Below are 25,340 nucleotides of genomic sequence, written 5' to 3'. Positions count from 1 at the left end.
TTTCTTTTTAAAACCTGAACAGCATTAGATCTACCTTTGCTAACCTAGAGTGGCTTTTCCACTGTTGACACAACTCCTCTGAACTCATCAGCAGGACAGATAAGGAGGCATCTGGAACAGAAAATTACACCATCAGGACACTGCTGCTCCAGTCCAGGTCAAGCCATGGAGACTGCTTTGTGTCCAAGACTTCTCTGCCAATCCAATGGATGAGACCTACCCAACACCCTCAATCCAAACTGATAATCCCTCCTTCAGTACACAAAGTCCAAAAATCTGCAGAATTTAATGCAAAAATAGTCCTAGCATAATTCCATTTTCTTAAAACAGACTGCCAAAAGTAGATGACTGGTTAGCCTCCTACTTATTTACTCCCTCTCCAATGCTACTTAGAAACACCTACCCCAAATCCCTATTTTTTCCCTACAGAAATACCTGGTGTTAAAAGAGTTTTACAAACTGTCCTTTTACCACTGAAGACTCACATACAAAATTAAGATCTTAAGGCACTTGCTTGGTGTTCACAAATGTCAATAAGGAATAAAGGGGACAAAAATTACATTCTGTATCCCTATTCCCGCTGGGTGCATCCAAGAACTTTTAAACAGAGGTTAAACGGGGTCCAAAGTTTGTTTGAAACACAGCAAAGCTTTAAATCTTATACAACAATAAATTAAAACATTTTATGGCAAGACAATTCAGTAGCACCTGAATTAGCCTTTGATAATGTGACTTCAAAGAGTATCTTTGTTAGCTCAGCCATACTGTTTGATAGGATCCAGATGGCTGCCTGTGACACTTTTTTGTCTTATCCACTGGTACCTCTGGATGAAGTGCTGAAGGTAGCAAGTCAGGATAAGCAATCCTGTCCTAAGATTTATGAACTCGAGACTCTGATTTTAAAAAACTTGCAACCCGCTCACTACTAAAAACAAATAAAACCTCTTTCTGAACTAGTGCTTCCCAAAAAAAATCTCTCATCACTGCCTAGATCCTGTTATTTTAATGCACAAACAAAGATCTTGCAATTCAAGGGCCTTTCCTGCTCCAAAAAATGATCTCTCAGCCCTAAGCAGCACAGCAGAGCTAACAGGACCTGCAGTGTTGCACATTTCTGGGAAGGTAACTAATTTTGATCCCATTTAGTGGTAGTACCTTCAAGTACTGCTAAGGAAAGGCTTCATAATAGCTGTCAGTCTCCAGAGCCATCTATTTTGGTCTTGCAGCTCATTAAATATTGAAAAGCATTCTGGAGTTGTACTTACCAAAATGCAGTCCACTTTAGATTGTACAGTTTTGCTAGATGTGAGGGAAGAAAGAGAGAAGAGAAAAACTGAATTAGTCTAAAATCAATGACAAAAACATTACATATTAGAATTTCTATCACTGCACTATAGGCTTTATATCTTACTCTGAAAAATCCTGCTAACCTATGGAATAATAGTCAGCTATTTTTCTACAGAAAGTCACCCAAACTTAACTGCTTGCTAGAATTCTTGCTGCTTGTTCTTTTACATAAGAAATGCATTTTTTCATTAAATACCATTGCAACTATTATCCCAAGCTGTTATCCCAAGCTGCAGTGCAGCCAGGATGGATGTCACTACTTTTATTGTAGCTCTTACACAATTCAAATGCATTTGACTTGTTTATCTGTAAACACAATTAACATCCCCTTCTCCCCATGCTTCAGTAAATCCCACCACTTCAAGGCATGGACTTCTAGCTTTCCAAAGAGCTGCTACAAGGCACACAGCTGTGATTCCACTGGCAGCTCTGGAGTTTTCCAAGCTAGTCTCTCTACCTCCCAGCTGGCCTATTAAGACTCCACTGGGTGGGGATTCAATAGAAATATGCCAGGAATGACCTCAGTGCATGTGCCAAGGCGGGCAAACAGCATGGAACTCATTATACTTCCTATAAACACACCCATGAGCAGCTCTTGTGTTTCTAAGGGTGCTGCACTTCACATGCTTCCTCTGACAGCATTAGGTGAAGGCATTTTATCACTGCTCTGAAGAGGAGCAGGAGGTTTCCCATACAGAAAACCCTAGCCTGAGCACGTACTGAACAAGTACCAAACAATTATTTTTTTGAGTTCAGAGAGCAATTGTTTTCCTAGTAAAATAAAACATAATTCAATCTCCTTAAACAACAAAACATCTCATGGAAGCTGTTCTACTTTTGTACAGATGCTAAAAAAGCTAGACTGTCAGGCAGCTTATGGATCTCCTAAAACTCTAAGTAAGAAACAAGCAAAACAAATGGCTCCAGTGTCTAGTGGTGATAGGAACCAGCATCTACTGTTCCATCAGATGCCCAGAGGCAGGAGTTTGGTTGCCCTGCTTGTTACACCACTTCCACTTTGAAACAAGACAGTCTAAAAATCTGTTTTGTAGAGGCTGCTAACACTGATGCCCCTTCCCATACAAGAACCACTCAGTTCACAGTGATAGAATACAATAAAAGTTTTCAACAGGTAAGAACATTTGACAAGTTCCCTGAAACAGATCCATCAGCAGACATCCACTTCAGCTGACTTTGTGTAGGAGAAGCCATCAGGTGGGTAGACAGGAACACCAAGGAGACAGGAGCAGAACTGCTGGGGATTTTGAAGAACAGGGAGTGCTAAGGATGGTAATACGGAAGCTTTGCCTTGCCTTGGGAAAGATGCTCACATATACTGCAGCAACTGAAGAAGGGAACCTAAACGTCATCTCACTCATCAAAAATCACCATCTTACCAGAAAAGTCAAGGGACACCAAGCACAAAAACCTGCTGCTGCTGCATGTTGCCAGTGCATCTGACCCAAAGCTGAGCAAATTGATGGGGACACAGCTGCTCCAGCAGCACTTCTCCACCCTGGACTCCACCACTGCCTCCAACCCTGAGCAAGATCTCACAGTCCCTGTGCTGCTACAGATCAACAGCCTCTCCTACAAAGCAGCAGGCAACAGGAATCAGGCATCTGTACCCATTCCTGTACCCAAACCTCTAGTATGGCTCCACATGACAGCTCATGCAGAAAGGGTGCGTAGAGGGCAAGGGGATGCAGGGTACACACACAGGAAGCTCAGCCTGAACACAGCCTCTACAGACACCACCATGCACACTCCAGCCAGCACAGCTTCCCTTCTGCCAACCTGAGCATCAGCATGCCCATCTGCATTAACATCTTCTTCTTGCAAAGAGAAAGAGGCAAGTTGCCTGGAGGCAGTTGGGCAGGAGACCCCTAGAGCTGTCCTTTTATCTCCAAATATCAGTCTGAGTCAGGAAATGTGAGCTCTCAAATTTAGCTCAGGTTCTTCCAGTTGTGACCTCTGCTCCTACAGCACCGATCAACAGCGCTGAGAAGCTGCAGCAGAGGAGCAATAACAGGGCCAGCAAATACAGTTCACTGGGCTTCCTTTTGTAAACTGGTGGCACAAAAAGGACAGTCAAGTTCACGTCCTCCAATCTGCAAGCAGATGTTGTGACAGTTTAAAAGGCAAAGGTCCCACTGCTTCAGCAGGGGTAAGTGTGATCTCCATTTAATGAACAATTTTTCCATCTCCTGCTCCAGGCTCTTGAGTATACTGGGAGGACAACTTTAAAATTTGTTGGTGGTAAACTGAGGTTTCTTTCTTCCTAACCAGAGCACAGGTAAATGTTGCTTCATTTTATAAAGCTTGTGCCTAATGACAAAAATGCTTATTTCCCTTCCAGTAGAGGCAATCCAAGTCAAGCAATGGCAACCCTGAAGAATGAGCCCTTTGACTGGGACAGTACTGGGAGTGACTTCCTCATGGTCCTGAGCACTGCACAGAAACACTCCATTAGGTGACACTGCAGGACACATCCCCAGCACATCAGGAGATAGAAGGACAAGTGACAAAGGTGGCAAAGGGAGAGACATCCCAGTTACACTTGCCACCTTAATTTATTTTGCCCCTCTTCTTCTTCTCTAGCAGGACATACATGCTTTGAAAGCTGAAGTTTCATTTACAGGTAAGTCAGTCTGCTTCTGTCCCTGTCAGATGCATCCCTTACCTAATGACTACTGCAATTACAGTGCCTGCAACCAGCAATCCCAACAACCAGGCTGAATCAGACCCTACACAGAGCCATTTCTAACATCTGGAGACCATTACCCACATATTTTTGCTACCCATGAGCAGCTGCAGGAGAGCAGCAGGAATGATGTTCTTTCTAATGAAAATAACCATTTGAATCCATTTGGAACCTAAGCCCACTGGAAACTCAGAAACTGCACCTAAAGCCCTCAGCCAGCACTGCCCCTCCTGGAGGCTCACTGTGATTCACCCCCACCAAGAAGCACAACTGGTGTTACTCTCTCTTTCACAGCTCTTCACGATGACAGTCTCCCTCAAGTTAAACTAGTTCACTTACTTGATCCAAAAATTAATTCAGGCTACTTCATGCAGTTTTATCCAGGACAAGATTGGTGATTCTGGGGGTAGGTGTCTCCTGTGAGCAGCAACAAATGTGGCTGCTTTTACAGCTGCCTTGGATTTACCAACTTGTGCCCAATGATCCAACACAAGAACCATGGAGCATAAAATTTTATATCACAACCTTGTATGTGCTCCTCTCCAATCAAAAAATACAGACACCACCCCAACACCAAGGAGGCATTTATTCAGGGGGTGCCATCCTATTGACTGTTTCAAAGTTAAGGCCCACAAGTGACTCAAGAGGGAACCTGTTGTACTGTCTACAGCAATGCTGAAAAATGTCAGCTCTGCTCTGAACACCACCAGGGCAGATCAATCTGGCCACTTCTGCTCATCTACCCACCAGCCAGTCAAAAACATGCACCCAGCTTCTACTAATTAATAAAACAGCAGAGAAAGGGAATTTGCTTAGGCTGTGCTTGGAGAAGCAGCACAGGGCAGCTCCCTGAAAAAGCTGCTGTGTCTCATGAAGAACCCCAGACCCTACAACTTCCCAGAGAACCATGTGTTGGCTGTTTTGGGTCTGCAGCAAAAAGCCTTACAGGAAGGGCCAAGACCTCTCAGGGATTCTTGAAGGTAAGTTTCAAAGGCTGTAGTGACTGAAGCTTCTAAAGGCTGAAGACAAACTCCTGAAATTATCTTTGGGAGAATGAGATCAGATGAAAGTATTTCCTCAAACTGCTCTTCTATCTTCTGCCAAAGTATGCATTTCTGTTTTCCCTGACCTATTTATGTATTTCTGCTCAGAACAGCCCTGACTTGGCATGGGCAGAATGAGGTGTGTTCCCTTCCCAGGTGAGCAGCTGAGTTTACTTTGCTCTGAGGGAGAGAGAGGGAAAAAAAGCAGAAGAATAAGGCAAGGAGATGCAACTCTTTTTTCTAAGTGGCATAGAACCAGATGCTGCCAACCTTCCTCTAATTAAGCAATACTTTACTTTCAGGAAGAGGCAGCTGAATTGTACTGAGCAACATGGGACTACTGTATTACCAGAAGTGGCAGAATTCAGTTGCTCTAAGCACGAGTACCTCCTTAATGTTGCAAATAAGAGAAGCCATATAACCACAAGGGATAAGAGAATCCTTATGCCTGTGAGACCAGAAAAAGGGAGGTGGCTGGGAGAAATAAAAGAAAGCCCTTGAATTTATCAACTACTGCCTGGTTAACCCTGAGCCTTCCCAAAGCCTGCACAGCACTGAACTAACCCTTAGCAGCTTAGCAACTGAGAGCATTCAGCCCCCACGAAAGGCAGCAGCAGGACCAACACTGTGGGAGCACAGTGAACACCCACCCTGCAAGACAGCTCCTCTCAGGGACACATGTCCAGAGCCTGACACTGCCACAGGGGCTCCTGGGCTGAGTCCCTGGCAGAAGGGGGACAGCAGCACCTCCAGGACATCGCTGCTCTGCTCCATCAGGAGAGACCTCCCAGCCCCAGAAGTCACACAGGACATGGCTCCCACCATTCAGGCACTGGCAGAGGACTCATCCCTCAAATGGAGGAGGATGTCAACAACAGAGCCAGTTCAACCTAACTGTTGTCAGCAGACAAGTGGAGCTACAACTTGTTGTGCGGAATTTAATAATGGTTTGAGTAGGTGGTCACATGTGGGAAGCCCAGAGTGATTTTGTTCATCAAAAGTTTGGTGCATTCTGTGAAATTGCACAGATACTCTGTATCCCATTCAGCCCAAGACTGCAAATATTTGCATGAACTGAAACATCCTCCCGAAAACAGCCTCTGTATAGCTGTGTTTCATGTGCATGGCCAGCCTAGAGAAAACATTAATTTCTGCCAAACCATAATGCAGTTGATGAAAAGAAACCACTTTCCATCACTGCTCAAAACTGAGCCTTACATCAGGAAGGCAGGGCTCAACTCCTGACCAGACAGCAAGGGCTCCCCTCGGCAGGGTCCCAGTTTCCAGTACTAGAGTATTAAGTTACATTATTACCCACCATGCAGGACTTACAGCAAAAAGTTGCAACTCAAATGGAAAAGCCCAGCGTGCAGTTACTTACCAGGGGCACAGTTACCTAGTTATTCACCTCAGACTGCAAACCACCCTCTCAGCCATCTGAGAGAGAAAATGTTTACAAAGTTATAAAGTAAAGGTCCTGTGGAAAAACGGGGAAACCAAAAACCCACCAGAGACTGTTCAGGCCACAGGACAGTTCTGAGTGGCTCACGTGCAGTGCACACAACCCTGACAGTCCATGGTGACACTGCTGCCCTGGTATTTCACTCACACCTGAAAACAAGCCTTCCACAAGAGAAGAATACCCAAGACAACACTTAGAGCTGTCTCTCAAAGAAGGAGTGTCTTGGCCACACGTCCTTTCAAAAATTACTGTGATCTGAAAAGCCTCCATTTCCCACAGCATCAGCTGCTCGCCCATACCATCCCCACAGGCTGTTTGTCCAACTGCTCAGCAAAGGGCCCAGGGGTCTGTGCTGCAGGAGCACATGGGCAGCACTGCCAGGCACCTGAGGCATTTGGATGCCGACAGCACCCAGGAACTCCTCCTCCTGTGCTGTGTCCTGCTGCCCCTTTCCCTCTTGCAAAAACCCACTTCAGCTCCCAAGGAAAACAAGTCAGAGTCCACTACAAAGTACCAACAGCGACAGTTTTGGCAAAGTCGTCTTTCTGAAAACCTTGTTAAAATAGGGAGGGTCATTATTAAACTGACCACATACCTTTTGGAATGATTCAGTCTGAATTCCACTACTCTGAAGACATCAGGTGACATTAAAAAAAAAAAAAATCTCTATTTACTCTGTGTGCTGTGAGGAACCACTCAATAAAAGGATTACCAAGCCCATTACAGTAAGTGGTACTATCAGAAAGGTACTATTATCACATCCTTACCACGACAAGCACTGTGTCCCAGCAGTGCCTGCAGCAATCAGCCCTTAATTCTTAATCTTACTGAATTAATGCTTCTCTTTCTTAGACTAACAGCTCTAAATATATCTTTATATAACCTTCCACTCAGAAGCACAAAGAAATGTTAAACTGGAGCCAAGGATCATCTAAGGAGAAAATTATGAAACAGCCGCCTATGCGTGCTGCTACTCAATTAACATCTTAACATATGCCATGTTACATTGTCTGGCTCGGCTCACTGTGATAAAGAAGTAAAATGGCTGTAAAAGCATTTCAATTAAATATTTAGAAAGCAGAGCTGCACAAGGTTGAAACTTGTTTGAATTAGCAAAATGACGACGATCCGTACTGCTCAGCTAATGCCGTGAGAGCTCTAGCACAGGGCAGGGGGAAAGGAAAGCACCCCCAGGCACAGCCCTGCACCCCAGGGCCAGGAACCCCCTCCCATCCCCACCTCTCACCCTCGGCCGTGCAGCAGCCAAAAATCAGGTGGCTTCTATTGCCACCTAGGGGCTCTGTCCCTGCCTGCACTGCTCCCTGCCCCGCGAGAATCCAGGGTCGTGCCCCAGACACCAGGCACTCGAGCCTCCCACAAACACAGGCAAACAGTGGCAAGGCATTTAATGCAAGACAAATTAGTTCTTTCAGGATTCAAATGCAGATATATTTTTACTCCATATAAAAGCCACAGGGACCACAATTGCATCCTAAAAGCACATGAAGTATGGCTGAAGTATAAAATATTCCCTGAAGTATAAAAATAGAGGAAATGCAGAAAAGTGTCCAACTCTCAGGCCTCAAAAAGTAAACAAAGCGAGAATTCACCAAGTGGTAAACATTGTCTCTTTCATCTGAAAGCAGATTCCTCCTCAATCCCAGGCAAACCACCTTCCTCAGCAAAATCAGCCAATAAAACAGTGCAACAAGAAGGGTGAGCTGCAACTCCATCATCCTCCCTGTAACCTAACCCACCTCCTTCCACTCACCAGAGACAATAAGCTAAACCAGTTTTCCATCAGACATAAGAAGGAGCAATGCTATATCACAGTGCTGAAAAACACAGTGCTTCAGCATGCCTTGAAGTTAATGCAGGTTAAAGTGTGTCAAACATGTGACTTCAACACTTGTTACTAAAATAAATGCAGTTAAAATGGTTCATAGAGAATAAAAATTTAATCCCTTCACCATTTCTGACACTACGATCATTTTATGAGTATAAATAATGCCAACTATACAAACAGCTGAACAAAGAAGGAAGATGAGGCTGCTAATGAAATGCCCAAGTCTCAAATGGAGCCCATTGTAATGAACTGCCAAGAAATAATTAGGCAGCAGACATCAGAATACCTATGTCTGAAATGTAGGTCTATAAACACCTCTTTCAGCTCTCTGAAAAAATCTGGTTGTATTCAATACTAAAGGCTTGTTCCACTATTCTTAAAATAACTGGGAAGAACTTGCAACAACCACACACTGCCAGGTGCTCTATTCCAAAAAGACAGTCATTTAAGTTCCTGGGGTTGGGGGTTTTTTTTTACATTTATTTAATTCAGTATAATGCCATAAGTTACTGTAATGAACTCTGAGAAGAGACAAAGAAAATGCTTTTACACAGCTCTCACCCTGGTTCTTTCAGCACTGCTCTGAATTAAAATCAGTACATATTGTTACATTCAGGCAGGAGATTCTGTTCCGAGGATGCAGTGCCCTCTGTACAGGATGTGGGAAGATAATTTGACTTCAGAGGAGATGCTTCCTGTATTTATTACTCACAATCTACAATCTCAAAAAAAACATAACTAAAAAAGATTATTTCAGTAGAAATTTCATCTCAGGAATAACCCACTGAAAGCATAAAGATGGAAACAGTCACCAGACATGCAGGTTGTGGCTACAGAGCAAATCATCCATTGCAACAACTCACATATTCCACAATGAAAACTGCTGGGTTTTGAAACTAATTAATCAACCTTTGGTTGCTTCACAATCCAATCTATAGATAGCTGAGAGATCTGCTGTGCTATTTTCAGCCAAGGTCATCAGAAGCCCCATCACAACATTATTACTTAAGGGTCTGAACTGGAGGCACTGGAAAGCCAACTATGAGACCCTGGGATTTTACTCCAGCCTTGGTTCCACATGGCTCCAAGGAAGGATGCCTAGTGAAACTAAGGGGGTGACTGACACTCCTTGGCAGACCTTAAAAACCAACCAGGAAATTCAGTGCATCTCTAAAACACGGGCAAAAAATTGTTTCTCTTCCATGCCTGCAGAGCCAACCAGCTGAGGAGGAGGAGGAAGGCAGCACCTTGCTGTGCATCACAGCCTGGAACAGGTCACAGACCTGGTCCTCTGCCGCCTTTCCCTTGGGAAATGGTGGCTACGACAGCTGATGGCAAAGCAAAATAATATCCATGTGAGAAAATAGGAAGAGTTCTACACTCTGCTTACATGTAACACACACCCAGAAATGTAGAAATCTGCACAGTGCTGTGTTTACTGTACATAGCTCAGAGCTCAGCTGAATCCAGCAGAACAGCTCCAGTGTCAGCAGCTCTGCAGCAAGGCTTTCCCACCACACGTGTTTCCCAGTGCTGGCACAGGTGCCCTGATGGCAGATTTAAGCCTGCTCATAAAAACTGGGTTTCTTCTTCTTTATTTCACATTATTTCCTTCAACATTTTCAAGACCTACAGCTATCCTAGTTATGTTCTCTTAACAGAAGAGATTTGCTGCTACTGGTTGTACCTCTTTATATCCCATTCATTTGATACCCAGGGGCTGTCACCTGGCTTGCAGTGCCACAACCCAGTCCCATCCAAGCTCTTCTGTGGCTTTGTCCTGAGGGAGCAGATAGACCCCCTGCCCTGCAGAGCCCCACACAAAAGCCAGCACCCAGACAGTGCACACAGCCATCCCCTCCCCAAAACCTGCAGGGCCAACAGCTGCAGGTGTCCCACTGCCAGCCTGGAAATGCCTTCCCAAGGCACTGCCATCTCGATGTCCCCTGGGCCTGGCTCACACTGGGAAGCAGAGGAGCAATCCAGGGGCTGCCCGAGGCCTTGCACAGACACTGCACTGAGGAGGCCCAGCCTAACCTGCAGGGTTTCCCTGGCACACTCTTTGTCCCCTCTCCATGCCACAGACATCCTTCTCTCCCCTCCACATTGAACAGCTCCCCCCATAGGTATCAGCCTGTCTTTCTGCAAACAAATTCAGCTTTTATCCAGCCCTCTCCTCCCAAGGCTGCTTGCAACATCCTATTACCCCTGCTTCTGCCCTGGTTTCTGCCCACCTGCATCCCTCCTTCTCCTTGCTCCCTTTTCTCTCAGGGCTGCCCACCACACAGCTCCTCTGCACCCCTTTTTCCACCTGAGGAACCTGGACCCGATTGCTGACTCCCATGGAATGCAATTCTTTCAACCTCTTGGGTTTCCCTGTGCTGAGTAATGCCCTGAGTATCTACATGAACTCTCCAAGCATCTGCCTACTAAAAGGGTCTCTCACTTCTTTCCTGCTTGATGGGCATGGCTTCACTGCCATAGGAAAGGCAACTTCTCTCCAACTTGTGCCATGTTGCTCACTGGCACATCCCAGAACCCTCTCCTGTCCTTGACTTTACCATCAGGTGAAAATTTAAAGCTGAACACATGCAGGATGAGCATGGCACTGCTGCCTGATGGTGACCATACAACCTCCCATCCCAGAGGACTCCCCCTTGCTCAGCTTCCACAGGTTCCTACAGGCATCCATCCTCCAGCCTTGCACCTGCACCGAGGCACTTCTCACTCACCTCAGCTCATCAGCTTCCACCCACTCTAGACACAGAAGCTCCCTGCTCTCTGCAAATAAAGTAGCCAGAAGACTCCTGCCTACCTCAAAGGTCAGTTCACTGAATGCTAAAGCAGTGTAACTCATCAGCTTTCCATACTCTGCTTCTGGGGATAGAAAATAATCTATGTGGCACCTTTTAAAATGGTTTTAAACCTGAAACTAGGATCTTCAGAGGAGTTACAAACACATCCTACAACAATTCTTGCGGATCTCATGAAAAGAAGTTTCAACACAACTGCACTCACTCCTAGGTGGAAAGTTAACTCTGTCCAACAGGTACCTTACATGGCCTTGCAGGGCAGGATTGGCTGCTCCCACCTGGATCCTGTCTGCAGCTCTGGGGCTGCCCCCATCGGGCCAGCCCAGCTCCACAGCAGAGCACAGAGCTCCAGGGCAGCAGTGCAGAAGCTGCAGCGTGGGGCAGACCAACACCAAGCACTCCACCCCACACACTGCCTCCTTCCCTGCCAGGCTGCCTCTGCAGCTGCGATGGCTGAGTCTGCCAGAACACTTCATCTAAAACCTGCTCATGAATGGAAATTATGAACAGCAAGCATCTGACCAGCATTTAATACCCCTTTAATACAACTTCAGGGTTCAGTTCTCTGTCCTCAGAACAGGGAACAATGTGTGCAGCCAGTTTGTTGCCTTGCCATCCTACTTCTACAGGCAACGAAGGGGACAGGACCCAAAAACCCAACAACTTAGCCACTTTCTTCTCAGGTAAAACACCTGCTTTGCAGGCACAGCATCATCCATAGGCATTTTGATACCTACTTCAGAAGATTTCATATTGTCATGGTTTTCTTTTGAAAATGCAGCAGAGGGCATGTGACCTGTCCTAGTACAAAGTACTGAAGCCACAGCCACACAGGCCACTGAGTTTAGCACCCTATTCAGACAATTTACAGCACACCTGCATGGATTCATTATTCATAGCATGTGTATTCTAAACATCCCAGGGAGCTGTACAGCTACACCACAACTTAGTAAAAGAGTCAAAACCAGAAAAGGCTGTGCTTGATTAAATCTGTATCAGATTTCAGAAAAGCTGCACTAAATTTCTGACTTTCCAAAAATCATAATAGCACAGAATTATATTTCAGATGTATGTAAACAGTTCCACACAAGTACTCACCAGGGTAACAGTGCTGTTGACGTTCACCTGTAGGCTACCACACATTTTCAGCATCTAATAATCCACTGAATTATGCTTCTGCAAAAGCCTCATGCTAGTGGTACCCACAACTGCTTGTCTGAGGGGTCCTTTCAGAAGCAGACATTGTTTAAGAGCACTGCAGAATTGATCAGTCTGGATTTTCATTCCTGTGAATCACACCATGCGTAAACATTGCAGCGGGAGAGCAGATGTTCACATTACGAGAATGAAAATGTCCTTTCCTGATTAGTAACACAGTTTGATTTCAATTTTCACAGTGAACTATATGCTGCCTTGCCACTCCTTTGCTCAGGAGCTGAACTAATCAAGCCACAACTGCAAGTCACCTTCCTGAGTTAGACAAATTCCAGGAGAATACAACACACTCAAGCTACCTCCAGATCTTACACTGGGCCTCAAAGCCTACACTACTGCTATTTAAAGTACTCAGCAGTAACTAAGAACTTTACTAAAGTGACAAGAACCACTGTGAAGTGACAAATAACAATTATTCGTCCTGCACTGCACTTACCCACTGCAATTATTTTCACCCTGAACAGCTGCAGCTACTCACCAACAGCATCCCAGGGCATACATGGGCGACTAAATGTTCACAGAGGGGCTTCAACACACTGAACCATGGTACACAAGAGCTAAACTGTGTTCTTCAACTAAGTAACAAGGTTCATCAAATTGATTGTACAAAAAATAGTGATACATGAACCCACATTCCTACCCCCTCCAAGAGAAGGAAGCTGCTAGCAAGAAAGATGCAGCCCCTGCAGACATGTTCCACAAAAGCTAAGTGAGGACTGCCTAAACTCACTGGTACTAAACAAAAGTATTTTGTTTCATGTTTATTCTTAGCCTTAGAGCTCAAGACCGTTATGATTTTTTAGCTGCTATTAACCAAAGACTGACTACTCAAAGTATATTCAGGCATGGATCTAGAGGGTAACCTGGCTTCTACTCAGAAGTAACCAATAAGGGAGAGGTATCTGGATATCTTCATGGATATCAGACTTAATTATACAGGTTACCAAATCTTAAAGGTCAGCATTTTAGCTTTTTTTTCCATGATAAAATGATGCTCAAGATTAATTTTTAACTGAAGATTCACTATAAACTGCATTTAGACAAACCTTTGTCCAGGGTAACTAAACACACGCAAACCACCAGTATTTCCAAATATTGTATTCGATTCAGCAAGCTATCTCCCAACAACTAACAGATTATGCTCAAAATATCCTTTTCCAAGGATATTTCATGTATTTTAAAACTATATCTACCAGCCCCATTTTACTCACTTGTTGAATGGAAGAGGCAAATACTTTTCCCTCAGCTGCCATTTAATTTCACAACTTTTTAGGAGTCAGTGATTGAACTACACGACTGGAATCAAGCATAACGAAGGTAATGCTGTAGAGCAGGCTCCTGGAGCCAAAAGCAGGCTTAGCTCTTCAGCAAAATGTGGTTCCAGGTGTGCAGCTTCCAATTACTGCCAGTGAGTAACCTGACTGTCTTTTAAATATCCACTAATTAATTTAGTTTATATGGCCACTAATAGCAACTGCAGACCCTCATCATTTATCATGCCAAAAGGCTTAATACAGAAAGAAAATCAAATCATAAAGAAAACTGACCAACCTTTTACAGACCCTTAATGAAAGGAATTCTGTCACATTTTGTGAGAGCTTGGATAAAAAGTTTCTGTGGCACAGTCTGACTCCAGCAAAAATAGTTCAAAATTATTTTTAGCCTTTTCTTCAGACAGTCCCATCACAGCAGAAGGAGCTGCAGCTTTCACCAAGGGCTGGCTGGCCTCACAGATGCCTCACCCACAGCTCCCAAGCTCCAGAGAAGCAGCACAAGGAGCACAGAGCAATCAGGAGCTCGCACAAAGCGTGTGAACCCAGCTCAGAGCGGATGATGCCAAGCTCCCACGAGCACAGCTCTCCTGGGCAGGGCCCCTGGCTGCTCTTCCCAAGAAACTGCTGCCCACACACCCTCAGCACACACAACTGGTGCTGCCAGAGGATGTCCAGCCCTGAAGCAGACACCTCGAGTCTCAATTTCAGATCGCCTCCAGACACAGCCTTCACACAGCATCCAGAATCCCCTGCAGAATTCTCCTCCTGATTCAACAAGCACCCAAGCCTCTCAAGCACTTTCCTCCACTGAACCAGCAATAAAACTAACACGGTTCTGAAAGAAGTTGTCACATTTTTTCAGAGCAGATTAAAAAACTAGACTAAAATTCCATCCACAAAAAATATTAAATAAATGGTAAAGCTTTTCAGTTTAGAGGCCTTCAAAGAGTTACCACCTGTGGTACTCAGTAACTGCCTTTCCAGTCTGTATTTTAAGTAGCAGTGGTTCTGAAGAGGAAGGGAGAAGGCACCCAGGAATATTTCCACTGAAGTCACCAAGATACTCCAGGTATTTTCAAGCGATTTCTGAACAAGGGCAAGAAGGAGCCAAGGCAAACACAGGAGAACAAACTGCCCATCCTATTGTCCAGCACACTTTTCTTACACACTAATTTTTTTTTTGTCTAAAGGATGCTTGTGTTGATACTTACAAGGCAACCTCGTTCATACTGAGAAAAATTTCCAACAGTTTGTATTGCTGACCACTTTAAAAGCAGTATAATCCACTGCTTTATATGCAAAGCCACAAACTGTAACTTCTACTGTCCAGTGCAATCTTCTTCACCCACAGGTGTCCCAACAACCTTATAATGGCACTTAGGAATTTCTGACAGAGAAATACAGATTGCCTGCATGCCTGTGAGGCCATTCATCAGAAAGGACAGCCATCCATCACAGACCTTGACATTTAACCACAAACTTCCTCTCGAGGGAGATACAAATATGCCTCATTTAATAAACAAGTTCTCCCCAGGAACAAGATTTTCTTCCCAAACTTGAAGTACCTGACAATGGGCAAGAGCCAGCACTCCCAGCCAGCTCCAGGGAACAGCAGAGTGGGACTCGTGGCAGTGGAGGAACACAGACAGCCACGGGCACACGTCCTGCCCTGGAGCAGCCAGGTGCTGCCCTTGCAGGGTGGCTGTGGCTCCCAGCTGGTCACACAGCCATGAGGACAATGCCACTCCCCGGGTGCAGGTCCCAGCAGCCAGAGCCACCCCCATCCCCACTCCTGCAGCAACACCCGGCCTCCCCACCCTTTGACAGGTACTGTCACCACAGCAACCCAAGCAATTAAAAAGTAGCCACAAGGAAAATATTTGGGAAGTTTTGAATGGTGTTTTTTTCATTGTCTTCATGACTAAATGTTCAACAACACAAAACACTGGGCAGCTTACTGAAAGCCTGTTGATGGCACAGCAGCTGATAACAAGCATCCTACTTGGTGAGAGATAATCCTTTTTCCATTAAATCAAGAAAGCATTAAAATTGAGATACTGGCTAACTCCATTTAGAACAAAACAAAACAAACCCTTGAAATTCCCAAAGACCTAATGAAACACCATGAAACATCCCACCACCACTTCCAGAATTTTTAGATATAGGGGATTCTTCTCAATGGATTGAAAGCAACAATTTGTGCTGGCCTTTTGCTCAGGCTCTTTCTGGGTGACAGTGCACACACTGCTTTTTCACCTATTCAATTTACCTTTTGAGTCACCTGCTGACAGCTTTGTAACACACAGTCCAGCATTCTACCTGGACTGCTCCAGAGGGAGAGGAAGCTACTTCCCTGTCCTCATCACAACAGCTTAAAAATAAAGAGCTCCTTATTTATATATAAGGTTTTGTAATATTAGATATTAGAAAGGCTTGAACCAAAAATCCAAATTTGGATCCTGATCTCAATTTTGCAGCTCTGGCCCTTTTCCAAATACTTCTGTTTGGCAAGCAGCTGAGTAGAGTAACAAGAGAAGGCAACATACATAACTTATGGGATCTGTATAAAAACATTAGGCTCAACCTCTGCTCTCAAAACTACACACACACACAGAGAAAAAGATTAACAAAACCACCCCAAGCACCAATTAATTAAAAGACTTATCAGTGCTTCAGTGTAAGTCTGATCACCCCAACCTGAGCAGTACTGTCATCTCACCCAATAACACAACTTTTTCTGATTAGTTTATACAGTATCCAGAAACTTTTAGGGGGAGGCTCCAAGTGTTCTTCCAGGTAGAGAAGTGGATTCCTACCTGCCAGTGGCATACAGACACATGTAAATAATGCAGAACTCTCCTAAATGGCAAGCAACTCAGCTACAGAGGCCTGGGATGACGACCCTGCAATTCTGTGCTTATTAAGGACTCATTAGAACTGCTGCACTGAACCACAATGTCACAGCATCTGACTTGCTTCAGTGAAGAAACTCCTGCAGTGGAAAGTAAAATGTTTATGAAACAAGGAATTGCATATGTTTAATGCTGTGAAGTCAACAATTGCATGCACTCCAATGAATTCCAAATGAACAACAGTAAAACTTACCCAAATCTTTTATAACTTGAATAGCGCTTTTCCCCCCATATAGTTTTTTAGATTCTATTGGTTCAAGAAACAAAGACAAACAAAATCCACAAACAAGAGTGAAAAATCCACTCTTCCTAAAAGCAGGTCTATAAAGATCTTTTTTCTGCAAAGCTATTCCCTCCAACTCAGAGCCAGGATATTCAATAAAACCTCAGCTCCGCTCTCCAAAGGTTACATAAAGGTCACCATTCATTTTCCTCAGGTTTATTTTCTAACCATGTAAAAACGCCTGCAGACCAAATTGGCCTCCACACCTGCTGACCTAGAAACTCCCCCACAGCAGTGGCCGTGCCCCGTTCTGGGAAGCTGCTCCTCCTCCCACGCCGCTGGCACCGCTGCCCTGCCCGCTCCTGGCACTGAGGGATGCACTGCAGCAGGGACAGCCAAAGCTTCTGAACCCTGCCTTGAACCTGAAGGTGACAAGGAGTCCTTCTGAGGGGCTCCCCCACAAAAGGAGCATCCTGTACACAGGAATGTGTAGGAACAGATAAAGGGTGGACGTGGCCCTTGTGCAGAGGAGTGGAAGGTCTCCCAACTACCCAAGGAAGCCTTCTCCAGGAGAAGCTGAGAAAGGGACAAATGATGTAGGATTTATTTTGCCCAGTTCATGAGTTCTGCACAACAGAGGTTACACCCTGGTTTAAAATTTGTTTGCAGTCAGAAAATTTGGCACATGAAGTGATGGGATGGATTGTTTTATGGAAACATCTTTCCTAGGAGTTAGTCCTCACCTCAGAGATGCCTTTTTTTCCTCCACAATAACTACATGGGAACTTGTACAGAACCAGGTGGAGTGAAATGAAACAAATTCCACTTTCTGTTCCTATCCATTTGGGGAAGCAGAGTGTGAAGGAGAATGACAAGCTGCTAAATGCTTTGCCCAAGGAGGAGTGACCTTCCCTGAAATCACCATGACCTACTCTAAAATATGGTCCAAGGTTCAATTTTTTCCTATGTATTTGACTGCTTATACACCATATCAGGAGACACACTCAGGACAGGCAAACCTTACCAACACCTGGAATCACTCGAATCAAGAAGCCACGGAAAACTGAGTCAGTGACAAGAAATTTTTGCAGCTTTACACTCTCATCATCTCTCAGCTAAGGGGCTCAAGGTACTTTTTCAAAGCAGGTAAAGACACTTCTGATATTGCACAGATTAAGTGAAATAAGTACAGCCTGCACACCTGTCAATGACAATTATTTGATTTTCCTCACAGAAATCAGTAATCTGCAACTGAAGAATTATAACCTGTGTTTCCCACCTCCAACAATGAATTAACCAGGATGAAGGAGGGAATGATGGCTGCTGCATTTTGGGCTGGGGGCACAGAATAACCACAAGTACTCTGTAATCAGAGGAAATTTGGAGTTCTCCCAGTTTTGATGGGCTACTTAACGAAATACTGAAGGTTATTTTAGGGTTTTTTGCTCTTACTTCCTGTCTCCCTCTCCCAAGCTACAAGAAAGAGAGAAAATGCAGATGGATTGGTTTACACATTAATCCAACCTGACTCAAGAAATACTTAGTTTTAAAAAAATACATACAGAAATTTCAGCTTGAAAAGAAAACTACCAAAAAGGTATATCCATTTGCATTTGCTAAAAGCCTGAAACACACACCCCTCAAGCTTCTTTCTTCATTGCCAGGCATTTTATTAAAAATATCAAGTCAATCAATATTAATTTTTATTAAAAATATCAAGTCAATCATTTTTTTCTGCTGACCTAACTATACAAATGAGTAGCAATTCCTATTATGAAAAACCTCGATGGCATTTCCCAAGTTGCAGAACATTTGCTCTGCCAACAGCTAAGTGACAATCCAAGCTTGCTGACAATGCCTAATGAGGAGTGATGGATGCAACTGCAGGAGGGAGCAGGAATGTTTGAAGTCACGAAAAAGAAAGGAGCCTTCCAAAGATTAGCTGATTGTAACACCAATGGGTTCTAATCTGGTTTTCTAGCACAATAACAAGAGTCCAAAAGTAACAAGGGCACTTCAACATGAGACAAACTGGGCATTAGAACACAATTTCAGCACTGCCCAGGCTCACTCGTGGTTTTCCAATACAACTTGTAGCTAGAAGAGCGATTGGAGGACAAAAATTATGGGTCTGAAATCCACATCCAGTCTGAAATAGCTGCAAATGCAGTGCTTTGTGTTTGCCACTCAACACTGCCTGGTCCTCAGCTTGGTTTACACAGGAGACACTGGGGCGGAGAAGGAGAGAAATTAATCTCTCAAGCAGAATTGCTATATTCAAATCCTAACAGATGCCTTTAGGACAAAAAGAGCTGAGATGCAGGCAAGGTGAAAGAAGCTGGGGCCAACCCATGCACAGATGCAAGCCCCAGATTACTATTTACAACGGTAAACAAGTGCTCATTGCAGAACCATCACCAGTTATCTGCAACAGTGAACAAGAAAACAAACCTGTCTGCTCCTTCAATGTTCACAGCTACCAGATTCTGGATTATTACAGTGAGCAGAGGGATTAAACTGCCTAAAACTGTTGGTCTTTTTCTTTTATGCCAGCAAAGACAGACCCTCAGCTGACACCATTCTCCCTTGGCCATCTCTGCATCTCAATCCTCGTGCCACGCTGCTTTTACATCCCTACTTCACTGGCTGTCTTCAGCTGTAAGATATTCCTTGGCAAGTCAATGTGATACTGAGTAGACTCTGTCTTCACCACCGTATGTTCGGGTACAGAAACATCATATACAAATAACACACATTTGGTAATACAGTACCCTCACCCAAAGAAATAAGTGAAACCCCATTAGTCTATATGCTCAGACAGCTGACTAGGGAGGTTTTCCCGCCTCGGGCTCCAACGTCTGGACAAAAAGCTATTAATAAATATGAAAGCTTTAACCAATCTAAAGAGAAATAAAAACAGGCAGATTAAGGCCCAGTGTCCAGCGAAGACCAGGGCAATTTACAAACCCGCCCATGCTGACACTAATCAGCCAGGCTGGGCTCCCAAAGACGTGTTCTCTCTGTCTAGACTTCTAATCCGTCAATGGGAAAAGACATGCAGTATTATTTCTGCCCGCTTCACCCACACCGTAAGAACACATCCAAGCGCCTCAGCAACTCACACACGCAGCACAGAACAAAACCAGACACCACTCTGCTGTATGTGCTCCAGTGGGGCAGCCAGGACACAAATACAGAGAGACAGTGATGAGCTTCAATTACTGCAACCAAACCGCAGGTAAATACCTGGATATGATGTTGTAATGCAAATAAATACTTCCTGATTTGTTTTTAAGCACAGCTAAGTCACTCTTTTATCTTCCCCTCCTCAGCTCAAACTAGTGGTCACCTTATATGCCAAAAAACACCCTAACAAAAAAAACCCCAAACACCAACAGACTGGACACCTAAAAAGCATATTTTTAAGTGTTCAGTACCTATACTGACCATGCCTGCAAACGTAACCAGCAGGGCTTAAACTATTGCTTCAATTTAAGGGACTCCACATGTACACAATTATTTAATTTGTTTTTGTCAAACTACATTTTAATTTAATAAACAGAGTAAAACAAGTACGAGTTGAGATAATTAATAGCTCATTGTCCCACTCGTGGCCTGCATCAGTCTCTATATTTATATTTGTCTGTGAAGTGGAGGGACAAGCACAGACTTGTTTGTGATCCTCAAGTCCAGTATTTACATAGCTGCTATATTCTGCTTTACTATTTTCACTGGCAATACAATCTGAAGACTGAAACCTTTTAAAAAACCAACCAAACAAACAAAACCTGCAACAAACACAACCAACCAAAAGCCTCCATCCACTATGTACAAACACGTGTAGGAAAAAAGAAGGTGGGGGGACAACAACAGAGAAGAGTACTGAGCTGGATGTGCTAAACCTGCTGGGAAGCAAAGGGGGAACTGAATGCACCAACCTGCCAGCACATGCAACTGCACGGCAAGGGAAGAGGGGAGGAAGAGGAGGGAAGGAGAAAAGAGGAAGAAGCTCTGCTTTGCACATTACACCTCATTCTGTTAACAGCAGTGCACTGCCATTTTCACCCCGGCCTTCCACAACCTCTCCTGCTGTTTATCCATCACCAGCACCCACTGAACAGAGAACAAGCCCAGTTTGCTGCCAGTTCAGAAGGAGACTTTCCACTGTTTATTGGGCTGCAATGTGCACAACACCCCCGGTAGTGCTCCTCATCCCTGCTGCGCCCAAACAACCACCACATGTCCAGGAAGATGCAAATTCACATTAAACTCCAACCTCAAAGGAAGACTGCTTGATCACAATAGAGAAATGTGAGAGTTGAAAACACCAAAAGAAAAGGTTTTCTTATAAAAAATAACATTATCTTCAAATACTGCATTTCAACAGCACAACGATGCTGCCTGAGAGCAGCAGGGAAGTTGAAGCCCGTGCAGAAGTAGGTAGCCAGGAGGAACACTGTGAAGGTGAGGAACACCTGTGAAGTACCAGGAGACAGGGCTGCAAGGTGCTGGGAAACCTCTGCCAGTCACAGGCACTTGGCACCAGGCAAGCCACTGATCCCGGGCAAAACCTACATTTCTTTGTACCAAACACGGGCTTGGGCTATTCACCAAGTTCACCTGAATCAAACAAGCAGTTTTCATTTCAGAAGCTAAAATATGTGCCCTTTTTCCTTGAAAAAGAAAAGCCACAATAAAAGAAGAGGTTTTACTTAGTAGCCATTTTGTCTTCAACTTGGACATGATACCTCCTAATCTGAATGCAATGTAAACATGCTCTCCGAGGCTCATTTACAAACAGCACGTTCATGCAAAGAGAAGGAAAGATGAAAAGACCATCACTAAATACCACAATAAATTAGGAGGGTGTGAAGATTTTATGATCCAAAAAGACAGAAAATTCTGCAAATCACATTCCTTCTCTAGGTCACATTGCAGAGAAGACCAAAACAAAAGGTAGCAAGTGTGGATGAAGGAGGATGAGCTACCTGTTTAAATAAATAAAAACAAAACAACCACCATCTCAATAATAAAAGCTATTTCAGTATGCCATACAATAAAAAAATTTGAAGGCAAAACTATATTTAGATGCTCTTTATTTTCTAGCGACATCCATTCAAACCACACAATCTAACTGTAATATGACGTAATATGCAAGCTCGATCAGTATGTTTTTATTGGGATGAGTTTATGTATAAAATACACATGGTGTGTGTGTATATAAAGGAAAACATTACATGAGTAACCTGTATTTACAACTCCCAACTTTCAGTACTCTTTACCAGTACCCTCAGCCAAAAGCAGCTTTTAAAAACATACATAAAATACAAATGCTGCAGGTGACAGCCTCTTGCAGATACTAAAAAAAAAAAAAAAACACCAAAAAAAAAAAGAACAACAAAGTGCTCTATTTGCACCAACCTAAACTCGGTTCACCTCGTCCCCCCAATACACATAAAATAAAATTCTTAAATAAAATGCTGTTTTACTGAGAAATTAAATGTTTAGGGGGAAAATATCAACAAAAAATAACCTGGATTCCTATGCAGAAACTTGAAAACCATCGTGAGCTCCAGCCAAAACTGCATTTTAACTGCCTGACTGGGACCTCAGAAGAGCAGAGGCTTACGGGAGGCTGGACAATCGCACCCTTCCTGCCCAGCTCCGCATCCCCCGCTGCACCAGCGCCGTGCTGGGCGCTCATGTGCGCGCTACAAACACGGCCGGGAGCGCCGCGGGCCGCGCAAGATGCGCCCGGCTGCAGCGCCCGCGGCAGGTGACCCGAGCCCACCGCCCATCGCAGCCGGGCAGCGCCGCCGCCCGCCCGCACACGGGGCTGATCCTGCCCGTGCGGCACCGGCCGCGGGCACGGCCCGGCCGCGACCCCCGCCCGCGAACACGCGTGTGCTCCGCGCTGCCCGCACAAAGGGGCCGCGACGCCCCCGCGCCCGCGCAGCCCCCCGGCCCTTCCCCCGCTCGCCCGGCCCGGGGCCCGGCCCTTACCAGATGGAGCTGCGGATCTTGTGCTGCAGCGCGCTGGCCTCGCCGCCCTGCAGCCCCGGCACCAGGGCCGGCAGGGCCCCGCCGGGCGCGGGGGTGCCGGCGAGCCGCCGCGGCGGCTGCCCCCCCTCCGGCTGCTGCTCCTCGGCCATGGGACGCGAGCGGCGCTGGCCGCACTAGGCCTCTGCCGCAGCGCTCGAGTGAGTCGCCTTCCCCCGCTGCCCGGGGGACATCACGGGCGGAACCCGTCCCGCCGCTACGCCGCAGGATGGCGAGCCCGGCCCGCGGCTCGGCGCATGGCGCCCGGCCCCCGCCGCCCCCGCGCAGGGTCGCTCCGCGCTCCCCCGCCCCGCAGCAGCACCTGGCCCGGCCCGGCCCGCCCCGCGCCGCTCCTCGCCCCGCGGCCGCCGTGCCCGCCCGGCCGCCGAGTGCGCAGGCTCGGCGTGCCCGACACACGGGCCGCCCCGCGCCGCCGCCGCCGCCGCCGCCGGGGAGGGGGCCGGGGCCGAGGCCGCGACTGGGGCCGGGGGCGGCGAGCGCAGCCCGAGCCGGGGGGGAGGCCCCTCCGTCAGCCCCGGGACCCCCGCCGAGGTGGGGAGGGGGGTGGGGTGCGCCCGGAGCGGCCCGACGGCGCAAATAACACGTGTGTGTGTGCGTGTGTGTCCCCGTGTGTCACGGCGCACACACCGTGCGGCACACGCTGCTGCCCCGCTGGCCGGGCGCGCCGCAGACACGTGAAGGCGCTGCGGCGGCAGCAGCATTACATCAGCTGCGGCACCGCGGCCGGGTGCGCCCCGCAGCCCCCGCGCCCGGCCCGCCCTCCGCCGCGGCTCGTAACAAAATAACAAGTGCCGCCGTGCTCACATGGCGCCGAGGAAGCCAGACACCGGCACGGGCGGCGCTAGGCCGGGCCACTGCTCGCCCTTAGGCTTCCTGTGTGTGTCCCCCAGACATAAGTGGGGCCGGGCTGCCATTAGTGCCACCGGCCTTTACCCACAACCTTTCTGCGAAAACATTTTCCCAAAATTTAAATTGTGCAGATGCCACAACTGCTTTCTCTGAGCTACAGGCACAAGCCATACTTCTGGTCCTTGGGATTGTGGCTTTTAATGAAAAAAGCCAGAGGAACTGCACAGCCTTGGATAGTGGACAGATAAATACCTAAATTCAAGGACGATGATACAAGGTGACCATTAGTAAAGGCATTGTTAGGAGCTGGACTCGATGACCCATGTGGGTCCCTTCCAACTCTGGATATTCCATGGTTATTGTTTCTCTTCCCTCTAGGGTTATGGTAACAAAGCCTGCTTAAGCTGCCCCCCTGTTGCCCCTCTTTTCCCAGCCACTCAAGTCCTGGTCTGTTCCCACTGGAATTCACAACTGGCACACTCAGCCCACTTGGCAGGGGCATGGACATGCAGGTACCCTCTCTGACACAAGGATGCAATGACTCCCTAGCTTGTGCTGATCACAGAAAATGTGGGCTTAAAGGTGACTAATAATATAAATATACACATGGAGACACACCATTGCTAAATTTAGGAGATGAGCATTTTGTCATCAACTGAAGCAAAGGCCTTTCAAAAATAAATACTTGCTTACGTCTCCACTGCTACAAAATCAGAACATTAATGGCTGAGACAATGATGGTGATCTTCCCCTTACAAAACCTCTCATTAGAATCAAAAAACCTAAGCTTTCTTATTCCTGCCTCTTATTAAAAATGTTTTTTAATGATAATTGAAAATTTCTGAAGGTCATTAAATATTTACCTTTTTTCCTTATTTTTTAAATCAGAAGTAAACAATTTTAAATCCTAACTGCTATGCTTTTTGCAAGAAAACTACATCAGTGTGCAGGTAAACTGGCACAGGAAGACAAGGGTGAATGCCCTTGGTGATATTTTTTAGTTTTGTGGCAATTTCCACTTAACAGCAACTGTATCAATGCAGCCAGGGTTGCTTCTGTTGAGATCTTTTGTTGGACTCAGTCACATCTGCCTGATCAGAATTTAACCCACAGGGATCCAAGCCGTAAAATCATTCTGGCCAACACCTATATATTGTTCCAGATTGAAATTGATGGCCCAACACCTCAGAATAAGGTTCAACAGATGTGTATCATGTTTGCAGGAGCACAGACCATTACAATAAATTCTAAAAAATACACATCATTTCAGTGTTGCTTCAGTCTAAACCAGCAGCTGGAAGACAAGTTTATTATTTAGTTCCTCATTCATTTAGGCCCCAGACATGTCCTTTTAATCATGTTTATTTACAGCTGTATGGGCATCATGTGATCAAAATAAAAAGTCACTTCTCTTCTGCAAAATCTGCAATACCATGCCAGGCTGGCACCCAAAGGCCACCAGTGCCACCCTGAAATCACACCAGGTGTTTTAGGGCAGAATGGAATTAAACTGGCATAGAGATCAAACAAGTGAGCCAGATTCCCAGGTTGCATTTGGTTCATGGGCTTCCAAAGCTATGCTTATGCTCCCA

General features: G+C 45.7%; 1 protein-coding gene across 1 annotated transcript in view; it reads right to left on the bottom strand.

Moving 5' to 3' along the window:
* Nucleotides 1-23,140, bottom strand: part of RFX7 (regulatory factor X7) — a 47,847-nt gene extending 24,707 nt beyond the window's left edge. The window contains exons 1-2 of the mRNA XM_059858298.1: nt 22,843-23,140; nt 1,266-1,299 (exon numbers count right to left, since the gene is read on the bottom strand). Coding sequence (XP_059714281.1) covers nt 1,266-1,299; nt 22,843-22,991 — 183 coding nt within the window. The 5' untranslated portion in view covers nt 22,992-23,140. The remainder of the gene's footprint in view (nt 1-1,265; nt 1,300-22,842) is intronic.
* Nucleotides 23,141-25,340: the final 2,200 nt, after the last annotated feature.

Source organism: Haemorhous mexicanus, chromosome 13 (genome assembly GCF_027477595.1).
Source record: "Haemorhous mexicanus isolate bHaeMex1 chromosome 13, bHaeMex1.pri, whole genome shotgun sequence".
Lineage (NCBI taxonomy): Eukaryota > Metazoa > Chordata > Aves > Passeriformes > Fringillidae > Haemorhous > Haemorhous mexicanus.
Note: the sequence above shows the minus strand (reverse complement) of the source record. Positions and strands in the feature narration are given on the sequence as shown.